This window comes from Molothrus aeneus, chromosome 1 (assembly GCF_037042795.1).
Source record: "Molothrus aeneus isolate 106 chromosome 1, BPBGC_Maene_1.0, whole genome shotgun sequence".
Taxonomy (NCBI): domain Eukaryota; kingdom Metazoa; phylum Chordata; class Aves; order Passeriformes; family Icteridae; genus Molothrus; species Molothrus aeneus.
Window position 1 is genome coordinate 145,070,151 of NC_089646.1, and position 17,502 is coordinate 145,087,652.

The following is a 17,502-nucleotide window of genomic DNA, read 5'->3' on the forward strand; positions in this document are numbered from 1 at the left end:
GTAATGGGCAGAGAAGATTTATTGCCTTGTGAAATAAAATTCTGAAATACCAGTGACTGGAGATGTGTTCCTAAATGTGTCAGTATAAATATTTCAGGGACTAAGCTTTCTAATGTTTTTAGTGAAAATCAAGCCATAGTTCTCATTGATTACTGTCTCCACTCTTTCCATCCATCATACTTTTTTCCTCATCTGGAATATGTTTCTCATGTAGCCTTCACACTTTACAATGGGACCTGCTACTTAATAAAGCACTTTTTGTAATTTCTTAGTTTATTTTTTAGGCAGGAGAAACCCTCTTAATTTTATGACAGCATTATTGCCTATTTAAAACAGTGTTAAATAGGTTATCATTCTGTAACATTTTCATACTTCAGCTATTACAGAAGAGTTACATCAGGAGGTGTCTGAGATTTTTGTTTGCTGCTTGATTCTGGTATTTTAGGATGAGACACATCAGGGGCCCTGTATCATGTCCTTTTCAACTACTAACCTAAAGGACCACAGGAACTTGGAAAACAGCTGCCAGGGCAAGGCCATGGTTTTGGGCTTCCTTTGGCAGTTTGCCACTTCCTAGGACTAGGCCAAAAAAGGGAAATAATTATTTCAGGATGTCTGTAACTATTACAATGCTATGGTTGCAGAATATATAATAGATTCTTTGCATCATAATATGCAAGAATTGCTTTCAATACGAAAACAGCTACAGGGTTTTTTTCAGGTGACTGCGTTGAAAAGAAAAATTAGTAACTTCTCCAAATGTATCCTTGATTTAGCTAAGAAAAGAAACAAAACAGGAACTTGCAGCTGGAAAACTGTAGCTCTTTGTGCATCTGTTTATTTAACTCATGGTACCTTAAACAACTTTGTGTGCTACCAAATTGGTGCTTCCTTATTTAATGAATACACGTGGATTTCTTTAAGAGTTGTTGATTCGGAGCAAATTTTCCTTTTGTTGTTTTCTGTTAGCTGTCATTTCTATGTACAGATCATCCTAGCCCCGTTTGGGAAAGTTAATGTTGAGGAGCAGTTCCATAGAGAGTCAAAACCATTCATATTAAGATAAGACATGATGAGTGATATCATCATCATCATTCATCCTTCCATTTCTTCCATTTGGAACACTCTTTAATAAAGCCAAGAAATGAACAATGGTGTTTCATCCATTCCTTTTTAAAACATGAAGAAATATTTTTCTTCAGTTGTTGTTACTTCTGTATGCTCAATCTGGGCATCTAAAATAAAAAATTAAATTCTTTAGAGATGAGCTTCATTCAGTGCTCATCACAGCCTTTGTGTGTTTTCAAACTGTATGTGGACATTTCCCCAAATATTAAAATGTAGCTTAGTAATTTTTGGGGGCATTATTAAAATATGGCTGTCGTTGTTATTTACAGAAATGGCTTTGCAGCTATCAGTCGATTAATCTTCATGTGCAGCCTTGTTTGCTATTGATTTCTGAATCATGGGACAAAAGGGTAAGAAGGCTCATGCTGATTGTGCATGCAAGTGTCCTATTTTTTTTTGTGCATGACAACAAAGCAAAATTGATTTTGGGGAGCGGGGGTAAGATTTCCATTATGTGATTAAATGCATGTCTCTGGAAAAGCCACGTTGAACTCCTTTTAAAAGTGTTTTGGCTTTCCCTATATGGACTTTCCTTCCCACTGCTGGCCCTTATGAACCTCAGTAGCTCTCTAGGGAATCATGTTCCTTGTGGATTGCTGAAGATCAAAATTAGCTGTGTACAGCACTCTTGGCTTTCAAAGAATGCTATTTTATTTCTAGGAAGTTACATTATTCAAGATTAATTCATGCAGGAATTAGATAGAAATTAATAAGAGGTGGTTAGGTAGATGAATGAAACTCTTCCGAGTCTTCTAAGAGTTCAGGAAGCATTTGGACAATGCTCTCAGGTACACAGTGGGATTCTTGGGGCGGTCCTGTGCAGGGCCTGGAGTTGGATTTGATCTTTGTTGCAACCCTTCGTAGTCAGAATATTCTACAATTCTGTGATTCCTAGTCTAACAACTTGTTGATCCCAAGACTTCAAAAATAGCTGGTGCTTGTGTAACTCGTGTCCTGCTTGAGGTCTGTTGAAGGTCTCAGTCCTTTCATTTTTCAAGAAGAGCACAGTTGTGATTCTAAATTGTACTTGGACCTGTTATGGTGTTTTGTTGATAACAGTCTGTACTTTGGCTGGAAATGGGCACCCTGAGTCTGTAATTGTGCTTTGAGCATGCTTACTCATTCCTTAGCAAGAGAATGAGAAAGGAATTCCAATCTAACAGTAGGCTATATAATTATGCTAAATCAGTGCTCCTTCCTGATACTTTTGTAAAGCTGCTAATGCGTAAGGAAATCGGTGAAGATAAAGCTTCATGGATATTTTGTTAGAAGTGCACTAACAAATACCCAATAATTTATGCTATTAAAAAAAAATTCCTGTGTTTGTTAAACTAGGGTGTAACTGTGTAATGATTAGGAAAGGACTTTAGGATGATGATACCCTATTTGTGAACTTTATATGTAATAAAATATGAATAGTTATAATTGATCTGTGTCTGACATGATTGAGCTGGCAGAGTTCTCTTGTCTCATAATAAATGCAGTGCAGACTGTTTTCAAGACTTTTTATGTGTTTGTGGTTGTTCTATTAAATGAGTTTTTGATCCATTACTAACATTGGTTTAGGCATGAGCTTGAAGTTCCTCAGAACTGACAAAATATAATTTGTGCAAATTGAGTCTGATGTTGGAATTGCAGTGTGGTTAGAAGTGCTGGTTGTGGGCAAGAACTGCTGGATCGCTGCAGAAACCAGTGAGCTTGTGTGCCCACAGATGTCCTGTCTGGTTTCTACAGAAAGCTGAGGCACTCAAGATTCACTGCTTAACAAGATGTATTTATTAGATGTAAGATGTGTTATTAAAATGACTTCTTTGTGTCTAGATGCAAAGCTGTCTGTCTCTTCTATTAAATATTAAGCCCTGAATGTTTCGAGGTCTGTCCTGCCTGGCTTCGTCTGGCCTCGCTGCTGGACCAAAGGCGGCAGCTGTGGCGGTTCTCACCCCAGAGATGCCTTTGGCTGGCTAGGTGCTGCAGCTGGGCGCTCAGAACAAGTCCAGGCAAAATAGGAACTCAGTTTACCTTTGGTAGAAAAGGTTCAGACAAGATGAAGGTGAAGAGAAAAGGAGCGGGTTCTGCCGTGTAGCTTAGATCCAGAGTTTATTGTAGCATGGTAGATTTCTGAATCTGGCAACAGCTCCAGACAGACAGAACCACGGCAGAGACAGAACCACGGCAGAGACAGAACCACGGCAGAGACCCCGACCGCATGGTCTCGTGTCCTTTTTAAGCCCCGGGGACAGGGGGAGGGGAGGGACAGGTGAGGGCCAAGCAGGTGTGAGCAGGGGAAGGGTCAGGGGATGTGGACGCTGGGACAAACCAATGAGCCCAGGCCTGGGGGGCATCTGCCAATCACACGACGCCTTGCTGGAAGGTGCCAGGCAGGAGGGCACAGGAGGAGGGGGAAAGATTGGCATACCTAAGGGGGATGGGATAGGTGAGAGGAAATGGGACACACTGCAACACTCTTCCACTGACCATCTTCTAGACTGGCCAGTTCAGTCTGGTGGGAAACAAGTTGTGGTGGAAAAGGGACTTGCACAGTCTTTAGGTACTGAGGGTTGCCAGAAGAGCAAATCACTGTGTCTGTTCCTCTCTAACTGATTAGACATTACAGGAAGGGAGAAATTGCTTTTTAATCAGCTGGGATATGTGGTTCTAGATAGGGATATGTTCTAAAATATATCCCACTGCTTGGGAGAAGAGCTGCATTTCAGTTCTTGGGGGAAACCTAAATTCAAGATGAAGTACTCTTTAGAGCTAATAGGAAAGATAACAACCATGACAACATTTTATAATTCGTATTGACCTCTAAGGAGGGTTTTCTTCAGTGAAATTGAATGTCTTTCATGTCTGTGTTTAAAACTGTGTTGTACATACTTCTGTTTGCTGGATTGTTCAAAAGCTGCTCTTCTGTGCGGGCAGGATGAACAAGGCAAAACTGTTTGCAGGGAAAGGAAGACATGAAAAATTGAGTGTATTGGCAGCTCCAAGGGCCTGTTCTTGATAATATGTAAAGAGGTTTTTTTTTTCAAATTTTTGATTCCATATTCTTTTAATGTTCTTTTAATGGAAACATGTGCATTTCCAAGTCCAAATGGCAATATCTCATTTTGTAAATGCTTTCTGGGAAAGTCAAACAGCTAGGAATAGACACAAGCAGAGCACTTAATTGAAGATTGGTGATATTTAAACAAGAATTTTAATTCTGAAGCCTAAGTATCCTCTGTGACTGTTTTTCAAAGTAACATTACAACATTTTTGTTTAGTGTTTTATTTTTCATTAATGTCAATACAGTTTAAAGACTTTTGTTACTGAACAGGAACAGATGCTTTGTCATGTTTTGAGCTCTGTGTATGTGCCTCAGCAGAATTGCTCCACTGTTTTCTCAGCATAAATATCACAGTATGGTTCTAGATTCACAGAAACACATTCATCCACTCTTATGTTACTTTCTGTGTACATTGTGTGTGTATGCAGGAAATAAAATGTATGTAATGTGGTTTTGAACTACTTGTGAACAGAACATTTTTCTTTTAATTAGGAAATGTTTTTCAAAATCTGTGCAAATTTATTGAAGCCTGTAGCTGGGTTTGCTTAAATGAAGGTAAAACTTGTTTTTGAAGCTCTGATCATGCTTATATTGGTATTTGGGATGTTTTAATAGAAGAAAGCATCTATAGAACAGCACTCTCTTACATATTCTATAAACAGGTCAGTGCTTTACGTTGAACTAGTTAAAATCTAGTTTCCTGAGCTAAGCTTGTCTTCTCCATTAGCTTTGAGGGTTCCAGAGAGAAGGCCTGGGAACCTTTGTTTCCTCATCATCAGGACTTTTAATCATGACATACATGCATGTTTCTCTCAGAAAAACCTCTCGTGCCTTGTTTTTCACGTGGCAGTGTGGTACCTACTCCCCTGGTCTGTTTCAGCCCTGGGGGTTTGGCCAGGTGAGCTGCAAGGCACCCTTGGGCAGGAGTGGAGAATTAAATCCTCCCAGCCCACCTACTGCAGTGAGGAGGTGATGCAACAGTTCTGAGCATCCATTTTTCTAAGGAAAAAGATGGGCAGCAGCATAAGATTCTCGGAGTTCTTACAACTACAGCTGTTATTCCTTCCCTGTGGATTGGATTAAGAAAGCAAACTGCATCATCTTAAGGAAATAGAAAAAGTAGGAGTCATCAGAAAAATTCTTCATGTGGCTTTACATTCAGGTTTTTCAATGCACAGAGCTTCAGGTGCTTTCCTTCAAAGAAGACTTGAAACCCTGGTGGGCACTTGCTGACCAGTCTCTCACTGGTTTGAGGTAGGCTTGTTGTCTGTAGGCCAGGTGATAGTTTATCAGTGCCATCCTTATAGCTCTCTTCAAATAATAAAGATGTGTAGTATTGACAAAATTTTCATGAAATTCTGTAACTAGAGAGTGTTTGACGCTTTTCTATCAGTTTCTTGATGTAGGGAAGCAACAACTTCCAAAGCAGAATACACTACCCTGTAATGCAGATTTCAGTTGACCAAGAAGATAAAACTTTTGACATCTTGGCAACTTTCCTATGTGTCAGGAGCTATTCCAGTTACTCTTAGGATGCTGACCCTGGAATTAAAACAGCTGCTGAAAAGCAGAACCGTTCATGGTGTTTGTGTTTTGAGATGCCAAGTAATCTCTATGTGCTGCTTCCCTAAGCTTGAGAACTTAAAGGTTCCATTAATTATAATTTCTAGAGTTGTACCTAGATCTGTGCTTTTGTCCAGCTTCCCATTGATTCCCCTCTCATCCTCATGTATAAAGGGAGGTGTTCCTCTAATGGCAGTAGCTTAATCCACATGAGTCCCTGTGGCAAAACAGAAGCAAGCAGCAAGTGTTAAAATAACTCTTTTCCTTGCTGTGTCCAGTAGTATGAGGAAATGCAGTGGAAGGGGAATTGTGGAACATCTAGACTAGAAATTTTATGAGTAACTGGGTCTGGGCAGCAAGGCATAAAGAAAGTCCCTGCCAGCAGTCTGCTGTGCTGCCTGGGGCTGGAACTGAGAAGAAAAGGTCTGACCAGCACAAGCATCTGGGAGGCATTCTGCAGCCTGGACTTAGTCACCAAAGTACTGAGCCTTTTAGACAAGTGTATGTATTTTTACCAGTAGTTGGCCAACCTGCTGACCAGAATTATGGTTTGAAGGCTCCTGAGGCAGAGAGTGACCCTTTTGGAATAATTTTCCTCTGGCAAACCTCTAGAACTGCTTCTTACCTCTGGCCACCCTGGAGATAGGCTAAGTGTTGCTGCTTGGCCTGTTGCCTTTCAACCATGCCTTGTGTAGCGTCTTTCCTCTCCTTCAGTGTCTGTCTCAATTCAGAGGTGCACCAGCCTCTTCTGGTCTTCTGTCTTTGATGTTTCTCCCTAACCTGCCACAGACAGGGAACAAAGTGGTAGAAGTGCAGGTGTTGCAGCCCCTCTTCTCAGTGGAGTGTTAAGCAAGTTAGGTGACTTGGCCTTTGAGCACACATGACATTTACAGTATTCTTCTCCATCATCTGCAACTCTCTTCTGCACCTGGCAAGTGTTCAAGGATGCAGCATTCTGAAAATGACTCATCTGGGTAAAAGAATAGCTGAGGGTCACAGTGAAAGCAGGCTTTGAGCAGAATTGTCTGGAGCTCAGAGGCTGCTTCTATGCCAGAATTGTCACTGTGCTGGGAATTTTCCATTCTCTGGTACCCATGGATGCTGGGAGGAGCCAGGCATTTGGACAAGCAGATAGGTGGGTTAAGTAGCAGGAGTAGAACAAGGACACTGTGATAATGCCTATCCTTCTTTACTTCTTTTATTCAGAATTTAATAGCAGATAAGAATGTCCTGCTGGCTCAGTGTGTTACTGGATGTGCGCAGTGGATGTTTTGTCAGTGTCAGGAGTCTGCTCCATGCTCTGCTCTTTGCCTGGATGGAGGGACAAAAGCAGTTCATGTTCTTCAGAGAGCACACAAAGCACTGTGAACCTCTCTTTCACACTCTGTCTCCTTTAGTCCTGTAGTTTATTTACATCACATTTTTTACTGATTTATGAAACACCTTGTTAATGAAATCAGTATTTGTTTAGAAATAAAGGTACAATGAAACAAAAACTTTGTTTTTTTCTGTCCACTGGATTTATCACCTAGAACTCATTTCCCAACTGCAAACTAAATACTGAAGGCAGGAATGGAAGTTGGACTTTGCCTGTTCATTTTGTCCCCTGAACAGATTAGCAGTGCTGGCTGTGAGGAAGAGTGGTCAAGGAGATTTATGTAAATGTGTCTTTCTTGTCTCCTAAAGTCTCATTTTTGTATTGCTTCAGTGATAGAAGTCAGAGAAGTAAATGACATTGGCTAGCTTAGTGAGAATATAAGTAAGGACAGGAATTAAGAAGCAAAACTCATATCATAGAGCTTCTTCCACTGGAACCAGATTAGTTTTAGGTAATTTTAATGCTGTATTAAAAATAGAGAGTGACAGTACGATCTCAAAGCAGGAAAGAAAGAGGCTGTGTTGAGGAGAACAGAAATGAGCTAGTAAAGCAAAGTTACTTTGTGAAACCAGCAAAGGTGGGGGAAAGGAGAGATGGTATGGAAACACTGCCAGTGGTAGAACTTTAGGAATGCAGCTGGAGAACCTGGTGTAATGGAAAACTTTATTTTAATGCATTAGAGGTCTGCAAAATACACTATCCCAAAAAGAATATCTTCCTGGGGATTTGTTCTAATTGCTACTGGCTCTGAAAAGAATACTTCAATGAAGAAGCTTGGCAGTGAGCATTATTTGACTAGCTTGGGCTTTTCCCTACTTCTTATTAGTAACTTCACGTGCATTGTCATTTCTTGCTTTCATAAAAAGTTTACATTCAAATTATTTTTACATGCTTTTCACCATAGCAAAATGTGCATCTCTCCATGCTGATTCCAGCACACGGTGCTATGGGTTTGGAGAAGAGTGGCTGGAAAGCTGTCAGAGAAAGACCTGGGGGTGTGGGTCAGTAGTGGCAGAACATGAGCCAGTGTGAGCCCAGGGTGCCAAGAAGGTCAGTGGCACCTGGTCTGCATCAGCAACAGCGTCCCCAGCAGGGCCAGGACACTGAATCTCCCCCTGTATTCAGCACTGGTGAGGCCACACCTCAAATCCTGCGCTCAGTTCTGGGCCCCTCCCTGCAGGAAAGACACTGAGGGGCTGGAGTGTGTTCAGAGAACAACAGAGCTGGGGAAGGGTCTGGAGCACAAGGCTGAGGAGCAGCTGAGGGAGCTGGGGGTGTTCAGCCCGGAGAAAAGGAGGCTCAGGAGGAACCTTACCACTCTCTACAGCTGCCTGGAAGGAGGCTGTACTCAGGTGGGGGTTGGTCTCTGCTCCCATGTAGCAAGAGATAGGACAAGAGGAAATACCCTCAAGTTGCACCAGGGGAGATTTAGATTGGATATTAAGAAAGTAATCTTCACAGAAAAGGTGAAAAGCTGCCCAGGGGTGTGATAGGGTCACCATCCCTGGAAATGTTCAAAAAACAGGGATATGGCACTGCAGGACATGATTTAATGATGAACGTGGTGTTGGTGCTGGGTTGATGGTTGACTTTCATAATCTTAAAAGTCTTTTTCCAACCTTTATGATTATATGATTCCAGTTTAGAAGAACTCTTGAAGTCATATCACAGCAGAATTAACTTGAACTTTTTTGCTTACTGTGGGAAATTTTAAACAGAAAGCTGGTTTTTTGGCTGTTGTTTTCATTTGTTTAAAATAAACTGAGCACCAAGATATTTTAAAAAATAAATGCAAAATTGTCAAACCTAGGTATGGATGGAATTTTCCCCATTAGGTGTTACTGCAGCTTTGCTGTCATGGGAGCCAAAAGTTCACATCACAGAGGAATATCCTGTTCTCAAGACAAAAATTTCATCTGCATGTTGGACGTTTTCTTGGGTGCATTTTGGTGGAGAGAGGCTGGAAACCAGGCACTTAGGAGTCAGCTGGCTTTGGGTGAGGGGAGGAGAGGCTCATCCTCTCTGAATGATGAGCCCACTGTGCCCTCTGGGAGTGCATTCCAGGGACACTGCAATGGCTGAGCACTGCGTCCTTACAGCACTTGCTCTTTTTATAGCAGGTTGAAGAATATTTTTAATTAACTCCCTTATATGGCTGGAATAATTTCCTTGTTATAAAATGTCTGATCTCTTTTTTTATAGTGGAATGAGAGTACCCTTGAAAGTCATTTTAGTTCTGAATTAAATGCATCAACTGATGTTAACAGTTCAGAAATAACCCAGTATAGTGAGTGGTTATGGTTAAAGTGTTATTTTATGCACTTTCATCAGGATATTTGAAAGAAATTTATTTTATTTATATTTCTCATCTCAGATGCAGAAAAATAACTAAAATGAAAGTTTAATGTATTACAGTCAAATAAATTTTTACATAGTTATATTTAAGTATACTGAGCAATCAAATATAATTTTAATATTGCTGTGTTGCTTGATATTAGCAAAACATGCATTTTCTGTAGATTGAAACTTCTATGTTAATTGCACCATTTTTGATAGAATATGATTTTTTAAAAAAAGCTTTGACAATTGCAAATAAAGTTGGGGATGACCACATCCAAGCTTGGGACATAATAAAAATATTCAGCGAGTGAACATGAAATCTTGCTTCAGGTTATTAATGCTCTGTTAAGAGTTGACAATAATATTAGACAACATGACAGAACTATGGAAGAAGTTTTGGAAAAAACTATGGAAGAAGTTTTTTCCAGCATTAGATAAAACAGATGATTTTTTTCCCTAGGTTTTGATAGAAGAAAATGTGGCAGTTTTAAACTCAACTGGCAAAACTTAGTCTTTTATGTTTTATGAAACTTTTGTTTTCCTGTAATTTTGTATGAGTAAAATACAGCAGAAATATTCAGACACACTATTTTGAAATACAGCTTTATTGTAATGCGATTTTTCTAATTTCAGCATAGGGTTTCCTGTAGTAAACTGTGTGTGGATACTTTCTGTGCAGCCCAGTGTTTTCCCTGATTTTATTGGCACTAATCTTTTAAGTGTTGAACAGAAATGGAATTTTTATGTAGTGGAAATTATTAGCTGTGTTTTTATTAAAAACAGTACTTATAATTTTCAGGGTTTATAAAAATGTCTATGCAAATCCTGTATTTGTGTATCCCAAGTGGATGTAATGTAGGAAGTAAAACAATAAAATGCTGAGAATTAATGGGAAGCTGGAAAGTAACTTCAGAATTGCTTAACTGAAAATTGATTTTCTACCAGCTGGATCATAATCATGTTAATGATTTAAATTCTGTAATCCTTGCTTCCTAAACTAGGAAGTATTATTAGAGATAATGTTAATTTCATTATTTTTAGATTGTTTCTTTGATCTTAGATGTAAACCTTTCTGTTTAAGAAAGTCTTTTTGGTCAGTACTAGTCTGCCTTAAATACACTACTCTGTATCCATTCTCCAGGAAGACCAAGCGAGTAGGTTTTGCTAAAATATTTATCACTTTACAGTGATATGTGCCAGCTGTCTGAGGATAGTTTTACCTGGAACTATATGGATTTTTTACTTCTAGTCAGAGAAATAATGAACTGTGTGTTCCAGGCAAGTTGAAGTAATGAAACTGTCTGTGCAGTTTCTTTGGAGGAATGTGTGTGAATCACACATTAACAATAAATCTTTTTTTCTTTGCTCTTTTCCTGTGCCTGGCCTTGTTAACAGAATTTGATACTGAGGTTTTTCACGTGTTTGGTGGCTTTATGCAGATGTCACTGAGCTGATCAGATAAGCTTACAGTGTTGCAGAGCCCTGGCAGGAAGGAACCGCAGCTGTGCGAGTGCGAGAGAGAACATTTCTGGGCAAGGAGACAGTTCCCCCAGAGTGGATTCACATCCAGGATGAGGCAGTATGTGCAAGTTCCAACTGTTGAGCAAGAAAAAGCCTATGATTATAATTCTGCTTTTGAGCCAAGGCCATGTATGTGTTTGGGTAGGTGAAATTACCATTTTCTGATGGCGGGGCTGTGTCTTACTGCTCTTGTGTAGAATAAATATGTGTAAAAAGAAGTACCTGTGCAGCTGGTAAATGTGTACAGTTCTAACATGAAAAATGCAGATTATTGGACTTCTTAAGCAGAAGAGAATGTGCATGTTTGAACTTGATAAAAATCTAACTACTGGAGAAGTAAACAATATTTTTTAAACCTTATACATTAACTATCATGTTACAGTGCAGGATTCTCTGTAGATATTGCTTTAACCTTTATATTTACTTGCATAAAATGATGTAAAGATGTGTGCAAGGGGGAGGCCATTAAAATGTAAATTTTGTCTGACATTATAAAGGAATTGCCATAGGATTTTTCCTCAGTAAACCTGCATAAAATGGAACAGGTTTTTTTCTGACCTGTGTTCTATAGACCTACAAAGCAGTCTGTTTATGTGAAATGAATGTGTTTATCCAAATGAATGCATTTATCCAAGTAAATTTTTATCTGTGTTAAATTGGTATCCAAGAAGCAGGGAATCCATTTTCAGTTGCCCAGCTTCTGTCCATCTTTGACAAGATTCATCCTTTTGGTCCATGTATGTTCCTAAATTTTATGGGTTACTTTTAATGTAGTTTGTTGACTTGATCTTGTGGGAATTTTGTTTTGTTGTCTTTTTTTTTTTTTGTTGTTGTTGTTGTTGTTTTTAAATATTCATGCATTCTTTAAGCCTATTCCTATGATTTTTTTTAACCTTTCATGCTTATATCAAAATGATATAACTGAGCAATGATTAGTAGTTTTCCCACAAAATCTGTGTCGTGACTGTTAACTATTCTGGTTTTTGATTTAGGTTGTCATTTATTTCTGTGTTGTTTGGAGTGCCTGTCAGTTTTATTTCTGACAGTGCTCTGCTTGGAGGCTGAGAACTTTGACAGATTAAATCTCACTTTCTGATACTTGAATGTTCTGTTTAATGTAGGAAGTTCTTTTGATGGTAATAACATCATAGATTTACATTTATACTTTGATGATAAAAATTTTTTGACAAGTTTATGGGGTTTTTTTCTACATAAACAGTTCCATAATTAAATACATAGCAATTTAAAGATGCTACCAAAACCCAAGATGAGGACGAAATTTCAAATCTTATGCATACTTACTCTTAGGCTTTTTTTGGTGTCAAAATTCACTATGTTCCATAAATTTGGAGAGCAGTATTTCAATAAAGCAATAATATGTTTCCATTAAGTGAAACCATCTGGTAAGGCTGTCAGAATGAGTTGGTACTGTTACCTGATCTTTTTTATCAATCTCAAAGAAGTAACTGGATCCAGATTTTATGTTAAATTTATGTAATTAACACAGGTTTGAAACACCATTTTAAGATTTAAATTGCAGTTCTTTGCAAAGATTTTCTTCTTCTGTCACTTAAAGAGGGAGAAAGTAATTCTAAAAAGTATTTTTAATTGCCTGTCTTGCAATATTTCAGATTGTTTTCCTGGTCTTGTTATGTTTTAGGTAGTTGTATGCTACAGTTATTTGTTAGAATATTTTGTTATATTTAGTACTAATCAAACATGCTGTTTACCATGGACCAAAGTTAATGGTCAACCATAAGGTAGAAAACCAAGTACAAAGAGTGCTGGACCAGAGTGCTGCAGAGTTGCATACTTACTTCAAGAAATGTTTAGCAATAATACATGAGGTTTGGTGGATGTTGATGCTCTTACTTGAACTTCCCAGTATGGAGTGGTATACAAGACACTAATACAGTACTCCTTTTTTATTATGATTTTTCTTACTTCTAAGAGGTTGCACAGCATTGCTCTCAATAGAATGTATTTGTAGCACTGTCTGAATTATTCTATTTTAAGTCAAGTAGGATTTTAACCTCTTTTCATACCTACATTTTCCAGCATATTGAAGAACTTTGATTTTATCTACTTCATACCTGCAGCTTTTATGTAAATGTTGATTTTTACATTTGTTAGACCTCCATGAGTAAGACATCAGCAGGAGTGGTATGAAGAACTTGACAGTATTACAAAGTACTGTTTAACAAAAAATTCTCAATATTTCAGTTGTTTATTCCTTGAGTGCTTTTTATTTTCATAATTATGTATTGAAGTAATAAGTGAGTGTTGATGTTCCTGGTGGTACAGGACTCTTAATTCATAATCTGGGCAGAATTCAAGTCCATTGGGGAGTACTTGGAGCTAAGGCACAGTTTTAAAATCATAGATCTATATTCAATAATTGGTTTGGATTGAATAAGTGGCAAGAATTGTCAAAGTATGAGCAGAATACATTTTTTTGTCCAAGAGACAATAGTATTAGAAAACAGTTGTAATTGAGGGAGAATGTCGACTCCCATAGAGTCTTGTAATTAAAACTAAGCACAGCAGGTGAAATCTTTGTTATGAACCTCCCATATGTTCTGATTAGTATGGTTAAAAACTACTTAGGTTACTGAGATATCTTAAGTAAAAAAGTGCAAGTGTTTATGCTTTTGCAGAGGAATTATAATCATCACAAGTTTCTGCCAAGATACCCTTTATTGTTTGCCTTTTTTTACTGTTTTTAGCAGTGTTAAAAGATTTTTTGAATATGTGAGTGGAAATCTTTAATAAGACATTTGTAAGGTATTTAGCTGCTCTGAATCCTTCAGGTGTTGCAACTTGAAAGAGAGAATCTGCATTAAAAACAAGGGAGTAACAACCCTGATAAACAGTTGGACAGATACCTAGAAACCTTTTTTTCTTTTATGCTGAGTTTTAACCTAACTCCAAACTTCTACTAGTTCTTAGTGCTAGAAAAAGGACCAAACAATGGTCTGCAGGTTTGTTACCTTTTAAAGCAGACAGTATGACTTTTAAAATTAATAAAATTGAAGTTACATGCATTGTTCTGATTATATGGATTAGTAGTAGAGTAATGAGATCAAAAAAACTCATTTCTCTGCTTCAAGTGATTGTCATTTCACTGATGCCCAGTAAAAGGAAGGATAAGGGATAAGGAAGGCAAAGCATGTTTTGTATATTTTGGTTTATATGGGTGCCTTTAAAACATATTTCATTTTTGGTTTTTTTTTAGAATAATGCACATAATGCACATTTGGGTGATTTGAAACAGTCTTTCAGAGTGAAGATAAACCTGCAAATGCAGTAGCTTTGGTTTTAATACGACTCAATTTTAAAATTCCTTGACTTCTCTGCATGTTTTGAAGTGTGGATGGCAGGTGCATTTCTGGTACCCGAGATCCTTGCATATTGTCTCATGTATTGCAGTGTGTCAGTCGTTTTGCTTATTGACTTACTTGAACTTTCAGTTCCCTTGGTTTTGCTTTCTTGCTGATAGCAAGCTGAATTCAGTGTTATCTTCTTCCTCCATGCTTGTCAGCTTGTCCCTTCCAATGAGTCCCTAGGAGTGCATCCTAATCCCGTTGGGTAAATCTCTCCGCAGGAGTTTGCTGCTGCTGTGCTGCGCTGCGACCTCGCTACAAGCGTCTGGTAGACAACATCTTTCCTGAAGATCCTAAAGTGAGTCATGACTTGAAAATTTCAAAGGATTGGTGTCTGAAAATCTGTGATTATACCTTGTGCTTTAGCAGTTTTTTTAAATTTTCTTTTTTCTTTTCACTTTTAGCATTTTACCATAAATTCTGCTTTAGCGCTTAATAGCTTTAAGAGAGGTTAGCAGAATAATTTATCTGGAGAGGGATCCATGGAGATCATCTGGTCTAATTCCATTTCCAAAGCGGGGATGCACACTGAAGAATAAAATTAATATGTTTTGCTCAGAGAAACAGAGATTTCATTAAACAAGGTATTCTGCTGCAGAGGTAGCACTTAACTTCATCACTTTTTAGAACCACAAACAATTGCTTTCTTGTGGTTGCAGGTGTGAACATTTTCTGATTTTCTACAGGATTTTAATTTTTTAACTCTTGACTTACTGACTATGAACATTTTTATAGTTCTGGTAGTCTGTTGTGACCCAGAAAGGTTTTTCTGGTGTGTTTTTTTTAATTTTTCCAGATACTCATCTACAGTTTTATTTTTTCATTTCACTGTAACAGTCTTGGAGCTATATTAAAGCCAAACTCTTACTCTCTGTGAAAATAAATAACTTCTGTTTACCATGGAGGAATGCATGTGTCTATGCATAATCACTTGACAGTTCAGACTGATTAAGAGCTTATGTTTCTGCTGCTCTTTTTTTTTAAGTGTGTTACCAAATTTTTATATCTTTTGTTATAGTAGAAGTAAGCAGCACAGTCAGTATTTGTGTAATATTTGGTTTATGTTTACAAAGTATGTTAGCTTTTTTTTCAATGATGATGTTACTCAGTGCCAGGTATTATGTAAGTGCATAATACTGGCTTTAAAGGAAATTTTTTCTGTGTATACAATATATTGAATGCATGGAACAGTATGGGTCTGTAGGTTTTTTTGTTCTAGTCTAGTTTTTGATACAGATGTAGAAACACCTGGAAATGCTACAGCTGTAGTGTTTTAGTTCAAATCTGACTCATTTGCTCTGAGTTGGTGCTTCTTAGTCTCTGCTTTGGTTAGTATTCATAGGGTCAGTGGAGGCCAGTTCATGATGTTTCCCTTCAGTTGCACACCTTCTCTATAGTATCAGAAGATTTGCTTGATAAAGTTCATTAATCAATAATGAATGTCTGAAAAGATTTTAAGTATTTTATTTGAAAAAGAAATGCTTTTATGAACTTCCAGGGGGGAAAAAAAAGACAAAAAGGCTTATTCTGTTTACCTGATAATTATGATTATAACCTCATCTGAGCAGTTCCATGTTATGGTTTATGTTGGAACTAATATCTTCATCTTTGATCTCGTTCTGACAATTAGCCCTCAGATGCCTGGGGGCCAGCCTTGTTCAAGATCTGACACAGAAGAAATAAAACAGTTAAACTACAATATTAAATGTTTAAACTACAATCTTGTTTGTGTATTTTATCAAAATTATACATTGAATATACTTGGTGCGGGGATGGGAAGAGAAAAAATGGCATTGTGCTGCTAGGAAAGAAGTGTGTCCTAGAATTGGTCACATATCTCACTACATACCTTCTCTTAAAATACTCATTCCCTCACAAAAAAAGGGTAGAGCAAGCTAGTTGCTTCATTTCCTTTAAAAATATTTTAGTTGTTTCATGTTGCTGATTTTTGAGCTAAGGTTATGGCAGTTTTGCTCAATAGTTTTGGAGTTTTTTCAGTAGCTTATTTCCATCTGTAAGGCTCTGATTGCTTTGACCTTTAAATATTAACTAGAAAAGAACGAAGAACACTTGGAAAGCTTTATATTTCCTATGAACTCATTAATTTTTTATTTTGTATTTCTGTATCTAGGATGGTCTTGTTAAAGCTGACATGGAGAAACTGACTTTCTATGCAGTTTCTGCCCCAGAGAAGCTGGATCGAATTGGGGCTTACCTGGCAGAGAGGCTGACCAGGGATGTGGCCAGACATCGCTATGGGTAAGGAGAGAAGTCATTAAAAATAGATGCAAACAAGTCATGGAATTTCATCACGTTTGTTCTGATCAAGTCTGGAAAGCAAGGCAGACACAGTCCCTTTGTGGTCAGTTACCCTTGTCTGACTGCCAGGTGCCCATCCAGCTGCTCTCACTCCTCCTGCTCAGCCAGATGGAAGAGAAAATAAAATGGAAAGCTCATGGGTTGAGATAAGGACAGGGACATCTCTTTTTCCCCATGATGGAACTGAGTGACTTAACTTGGGGAGGATTGATTTAGTTATTGACAATTAATGACAGAGTAGGATAATGAGAAATTAAAGCAGAGCTTAAAAACATCTTTCCTCCAGCCATCTTTCTTGCCAAGCTCAACTTCACTCCCAGGTCTATTGCCTCTACCCACCACCAAGCAGTGCAGATTAGGACAGGGGACTGTGGTCAGCTCATACCATCTTGTGTCTCCTGCTCCTTCTTCCTCACACTCTTACCCTGCTCTGGCCTTGGCTCTGTCCTTGTAGGCAGTCCTTTAAGAACTGCTCTGGCATGGCTTCTTTCCTCAGGGTGCAGTCCTTCAGGAGCAGGCTGCTGCAGCATGGGTCCCCCATGGTGTCACAGATCCTGCCAGAAGAGCTCCTGCAGGGGCTGCTCTCCATGGGGCCTGCCAGAAGCCTGTTCCTGTTCCAGCAGGGCCTTTCTGTGGGCAGCAGATTCCTTCAAGGCACAGCCACCTGCTCCAGCAGGGGGTCCTCCATGCTCTGCATTGTGGATCTGATTACCTGTGGGCACTTTGAGCGTCCTTGGGGGGCTCAGGTTTGGGAAATTGGGGGTCAGTCTTGGAGCTGGCTGTGTGTGTCATGGGGACAACTCCTGGTTTCTGACAGAAA

At 38.6% G+C, this 17,502-nt stretch overlaps 1 protein-coding gene across 4 annotated transcripts in view; it reads left to right on the plus strand.

The window, feature by feature from the left end:
- EFR3A (EFR3 homolog A) overlaps window positions 1-17,502 on the plus strand; it is a 75,420-nt gene that overhangs the window by 8,680 nt on the left and 49,238 nt on the right. For 3 of the 4 annotated variants that reach the window (XM_066566537.1, XM_066566512.1, XM_066566528.1), the window contains exons 3-5: window positions 1,398-1,478; window positions 14,585-14,661; window positions 16,495-16,622. In XM_066566537.1, the coding sequence (XP_066422634.1) occupies window positions 1,466-1,478; window positions 14,585-14,661; window positions 16,495-16,622 (218 nt within the window). In that variant the 5' untranslated portion in view covers window positions 1,398-1,465. The remainder of the gene's footprint in view (window positions 1-1,397; window positions 1,479-14,584; window positions 14,662-16,494; window positions 16,623-17,502) is intronic. The other variant, XM_066566520.1, reaches the window with a different exon arrangement.